Consider the following 6,300-nt stretch of genomic DNA (forward strand, 5'->3'; position numbering starts at 1 on the left):
AAAATTTTAATTGTTTTGGGATAAACTAAGGGATTTTCAAAATATGAAAAGGAGATAATACTGTATATTATGAAAGGGAAATTTTAACTCTGATGAAAGAATAACACTTAAAAGTAGTACTTAAAAATCTGTACATAAGTTTATTGAAATTATGAACTTTTTTCTTTTCACGAATAATGGTTGACATGGGTTACGTAGGTAGAATCCCCATATATATATATATAAACATCAATTAAGTTATTGTTAGGTAGGGCTAAAATCTGGTCTGAGTCATACTTTTTCCCTTTCTGCTAGTCATTATAAAAACTGAGTCATCATTTTCACATAAAGAAAGGAAAGGAAGGTCATCTCTCAATTTGGTCCTTGGTCGGTGGTACGTGGCAGCTTCTCATTTGCTAGCTTGTGTTATCAATAAACCACTACCATAAAATAACACACCGACTCCCAGAATATTTCTGCCAAAGGTGTTGGGTTTTGAGAAAGCAGAACCTTTGGCGATAAAACAAGCTTAAAAAAAGTCATATACAAAATAATAAGGACCTTATATTTTCTTAACCAATTAAATAAAGCACCTTAAAGAAATTGTGTCCATGTTAATTAAAGTCTAATACATTAGACATTATTGATGTAGGTTTTATTGGAATAAATTCCTCTATAAATATATTTAAAAAATGGAAACATAAAATGAATTGAACTTTTTCTACGTACTAAAATTAATTTACACTACATTATATTTTATATTTAGAACAAATTAAATTAGATTTTTTAATAAAATTAAGTATATAAATTAATTTTAGTTTATAAAAGAAGACCAATTTATTTTAACTTTTTTTTTCTTCTAAAAGTATTATTAATTAATTATAAAAAAGAAATCAAAACAAAGCTAACCCGAAGTCAAAAAACATTTAAGACTTTACTTATTTTAGACACAGCATTTAGCATGCCAATAACTCTATATAAAACCTTGTTGGCTGCACAATATTCTCCCACAAACAATCAACAACAGAACAACTACTTCTTCAAACAACAACAGATTCAAGTTCATAGTTTTTTTTGGTAAAACAGAAATGGCCTACCACTCTTCTCAAAATTCCCAACCTGCTCTCCCTATGCACCTATGTTTCTTCTTGCTCACCTTGTTCATGTTCCTTAGTTTCTCATTTTACTCAAGCTACGAGCCAATAATGGAGAGTTTCATGGACCAAGTGAAGTTGGTTCTAATGGTTTCTCCCCTTCTGCTTCTGCTAGTTGTGCACTTCCTTTGCAACTATGGTAGTGGAGGGGTTTTGTCTTCACTGATTCCTCTTCCAGAGAGAGAGTCACTGCACAGAGCAGGTGGAACTCCTTGGGGTGTTGGCTTGGTTCTTGTTCTTCTTCTCTTCATGGTGTCTTACCAGTCTTCTTTCCAGGAACGTTGGTTTCCTCTGCTCACAAGGTGAAAAGTTTTGGGTTCTTAGTTTTTTTATCCGTAAAGTTTAAAGACAACAATTGAGTTAGATTCTTGATTGGAGTTCTTAGTTATATGGTAACATGGCATGGCATGGAACTTTGTTTGTAATTAGTGTAATTTAGTGAGTTCTCAGGGATTTTCAGATTTCATTTTTTTTTTTTGTATTTATTTGTTTTTGTTGAAATTAAAGGGATATATATATGGTGTACTGTTCTTGCAATATATGAAACTGTGATTTTCAGTTTTTTGGCATACAGACCTTTTGTACAACTAACCACTAATCTGTGACTCTGATATATATGATCGAGTAACTTCTGAATTATGATGTTTATACAGTCACATAGCTTGAATTTTTAATTAAGATTAGTTTATAAACATTAGTTATACTTCAGCCCATCAAGAAAGATAATTAGTAAGCCAAGTTCAATCAAACAAGAGTAGGGATGAGAATAGGTCAGGTCAGGTCAGACTTTAAAAGGTCTGAGCCTAACCTACGATAAATCTTTGAGGTTTGAGTCTGGCCTATAACCTATCAAAAACTTTTATTTTGGCTCGACTTGATCTTTTTAAAAGTTTGGCCTGGGCCTGATAGCCTTTTTAAAAACCTTTTAATAAATATTTAATATTTTATGGCGTAGGAATGTGACAGGAAAGTTAAAAAAAAAAAAAAGTCAATCAAAATAATGAGGAATATAAAAGGGCACATGATTCACATCTAAATTGTAATTAAAGTCTTTGATCATAGGAATAAAAATTATGAAACAGTAAGGTTTAATCAAAGTCTGATAGTTTTAAAAAAAAATTAATTGTATCCAAAAAATAATATTATATATTGATATCCAAAAAATAATATTAATATATATATATAGGTTGACCTATCAAACTTATAAGACTTTTTAATAAGTCTAAGACTGGTCTATTTAATTTAATAGGCTTTTAAAAAAGTTTGAGTCTAACCTTTTAATTAAATAGATCAGTTCAAACCAGATTTTATGTAGGTCAGGTCGTAAACATCTGTAGGTCAGCCTAACCTATTCTCAGCCCTAAAGAAGAGGATCCAACTTTAAAATATGAAATTCTATTAATTTAACAAGGTGTTGCTAATAGTTGCCTTCAATCACTTGTTAAGAAATAAAAAAAATGATAAGTAAGGGGAAGATAATCAGAATTAGATTTAATCTATTATTAATTATAATTCCAAAAATTTAACTGTCAACTGTCATTTAATATTTTAAATTCCTTAAAAGGAACTAACTTTGGTAAACTTGTTAGCTGCTTTTACTTATAATAGGCCAATAAATGTAAATATATCGTACTCTTGGAATTTAGATGCTCGCTTGCAACTTATACGTACAAGTACCTTAATAATGTCAAGTATATTTAGAATTTAGAATAGTTTTATCATTTCATCATTAGTTCATACACTTACTTAACACTCGTTAATTTTTTTTTCTCTATCTTCTTAGAATATCACATTATCTATTATTATATTTACATTTCTCTTCTTTCTTTTTTTCTTTTGAGTGCCAACTGGTATATGAGTGTGTCCATAGATTATTTCCCTGGAATTTATATTTGTGTTAACGTTAATCAGTCATCCTGATTTACAAAATAAGAGTATACAAAAGACCTCTGAAGTGTTTTTTTTGTTTGTTTATATTATCTCGTCTGTTACTCACATTGCATTTAAGTTTATAGATTCTAAGTTCTAACTATATAAATATGGTCTAGTTTAATTAATTATATATGATAATTATGATGCATCCACACAACTTGTAGTTGTACATGCAACATGAAATTAGAGTTGTATCATTTGCTCAATCCATATCACACTTGTGTAATTTACACTTTATAGCATGTTTCAAATGTCCTTTCTGTAAGGGGATTCGCTTTTTTTTTTTTTTTTCAGAAGTTATTATTTCAAATAACGGGTAAAGTTAAGCCATGTTGTTTGAGGGAAGGTTACGCATATATAGTTCATTGTAAGGCCAACAAAGAATATTCTTCATCAAATCAATTCACCAAACTGGGACGTAGGTTATCAAATCAAGAATCTGAAAGGGAATCTTGCCCTTAATTTTTTTTTTCCTTTTCAAGTAGCTAGTTTGCAGAAATGACACATCACATGCTCTTCTGGTCAAAGAGAAGGAAAAATTACAACATTAATTAATTGTCTGAATATGTTTTCACATCCTTGTAATATTCTAATCCAATAGTACATAAAAATAACATATACATAACGGCATAAATTAAATATGAATTATCTAATTGTTACAATACTTCAAAGAATTTAATGCAGACCTTCTTATTTAATTACATTATTTAAATTATTTTAGGATGATTATTTAAAAAGTTAATAAATTTATCTTATATTATAATTAAACTGTGATTGAATAATTATATAAAAAATAATTATACGGTAAGTATATAATCATTGTTCTCTACTCTAAAATAGAGCAAATTATAACAATATTTTTTGAAGCTTCGTGTAATTACACAGACAATTTATGTTTTTTTAACCATTACTTTCACATCCTTTATAAGTTGTACTGGTGTAAGGTTCGAGGAAGTGTCAGTGACTTTCAAATGTATAAGAAATTGTTGGTTTAATTAATGTTTTCGAACTTTTTCATTAAAGGGAGATTAATGTAGAAAAATAAAATGATGAAATTACGTGTAATTTGATAAAAGCTAAAAAAAACATGTTGCGCAAGCTGTTAATTTGCTCTTTAAAATTAGACCATCAAATTTAATTATTTGCAAGAATGCATGAATTTCTCATCTAAAGCCAGGCATATGTATCAATCTAAGAAAACGAAAAGAGCATGTTTTGAGAAACTAATTTCTTTTTAATTTCAATCATAAAAATATTACTTTATTTTCATCTTATTTTCTTGTTTCAAAGACTTGCGTTGGAAATAATAAAAGTATCCCTGTTATATATTTTCACTAAAAAAAATTGAGAATAAATATAAACAAATCATAATTAACTATAATTAACCTAAAGGATTGATGCAGTGATGTAAATTTTCATTATATTTATATGTGTGAGATAATGTATTTAATTGATGAGAAAATTCATGTTGAATTCTGATCGTAAACAAAACAATTTTTTAGGTTAGCGGGAACCTCACATTGCCAAAGGAGTTAATCTATGATACATTGAGTTGGGGACAACGTGATATCCAACACAAGACAATAAATAAAATAAAAAAACTTTTAGCCAAACTTTTTGCAACGATGTTGGCTGTGCTATGACTTGTCACAAGCTCTTGTGCGTCCGTTAGTGCAACGATGTTGGCTGTACTAATTTGGGTTTTTGGTCATATAAGATATATTCTTTTGTTTATATAGTTGGACTTTTGATTTTTTAGGTATTATATTATGTGTGATTTAGTCCCTCTATATATATTGACAGGTTTCAATTGTATTAATTAGATCACTTAATAATATCATGGTAGTTGATTTGACTTGTCCATGTAGTCTTGATGTTGTAGAAAAAGATGAAGGGAAAAAATATAAATTTGTATTTAATATAATATAATATAATATTTTATTTTATTACATAATTTCTTTTCACAAAATAAATTGTCCATATTTTCTATGAAAGATTGGTCCTTATATAGTTTATTTTATTAAAGTCTTAGTCCTAATAATTTGTCGACGCTTATTGGAAAATGAAAGTCTTATTATATAAAAATTGGCATTAACACATTGATTTAATTTCTATGAAAAGTTTATTTTATTTTATTTATTTGCTGTATTTTCTTTCATTATAATTTTTTGAGAAAAATTTCACAGTGGTGCTGTTATATTTTATGATTTTACTATCTTAACAATTCATCGAACTCTTGTAATATTTCTAAAATTCGGGAAGAAAGACTAACTTTTATCATTAAATTTAGTTCCTACTCATTATTTTCTTTCTTTTTAGTGTGCAATGCATATTCATTTCCGACTAATATGTAATTCTAATGTGTGATTCATTAAACATTGCTAAATGTAATACATATATATGGGTGGGTTTGGTTGTAAAAAATAAGAGATAAGTCTCCTAATTATTATTAGTTATTTTACTTAAATTTACAATAATAATATTTTTGAAATGATCAAATAGATATTTATTTGATAAATCGATAGAAATTTATTATATTAATATTAATTATTAATTCCTATTTTGTACTTTAAAGGTGATCCATTAACACTCTTTCTCTTTCTTTTTTTTGTTGTGGTGGAGGATTTATTCGGTTTATTGAGACAGGCGGTTGGTAGGGGAGACTTCTCCTGTGTAGGGGTTGGAAAGAAGGATGTAAAAGTGTCAATGCTTCAGTTTACGCATGATACTTCGATCTTTGCAAAATCGAATTTGAAGACTGTCATTTGCATTAAAAGCATTTTGAGATGGTTTGAAATTATGTCCGGGTTTAAACTCAATTTTCACAAGAGTAGTCTCATAGGGGTGCAGCAAGTGGAGGAAGGTTTGGTGAAGAGGTTTGCTAATCTTTTGAATTGTAGGATCTCCACTCTTCCCTTTGAATACCTTGGAATTCAGGTTGGAGCTAATCCAAGGTCTCAATTGGGGGAACCTATCATTCAAAAGATCAAGAAGAGGTTATCCACTTGGAAGCAAAAACAACTCTTCTTGGGAGGTAGAGTGTGCCTTATAAATTATGTGATTTCGACTCTCTTCCTTTTTTTTTTTTTATCTATCTTTCTTTAAAATGTCATCTTTGGTGGAAATAAGTTTACAAAGGATAGTGAGTTTACAAAGACAATTTCTTTGGGGAGGTGGCTTGGAGGGAAATAAGTTGGCTTGGGTCAAATGGGAAAAGATTTGTACAACTAAAGAG

The 6,300-nt window shown here is 28.8% G+C and overlaps 1 protein-coding gene across 1 annotated transcript; it reads left to right on the forward strand.

The window, feature by feature from the left end:
• Positions 1–937: 937 nt before the first annotated feature.
• Positions 938–1,702, forward strand: LOC100499949 (uncharacterized). The gene has a single exon (NM_001251533.2). It carries the CDS (start codon positions 1,068–1,070, stop codon positions 1,437–1,439), a length of 372 nt encoding a protein of 123 aa, NP_001238462.1. The 5' UTR covers positions 938–1,067; the 3' UTR covers positions 1,440–1,702.
• The last annotated feature ends 4,598 nt before the right edge of the window (positions 1,703–6,300 follow it).

This window comes from Glycine max, chromosome 8, assembly GCF_000004515.6.
Source record: "Glycine max cultivar Williams 82 chromosome 8, Glycine_max_v4.0, whole genome shotgun sequence".
Taxonomy (NCBI): Eukaryota; Viridiplantae; Streptophyta; class Magnoliopsida; order Fabales; family Fabaceae; genus Glycine; species Glycine max.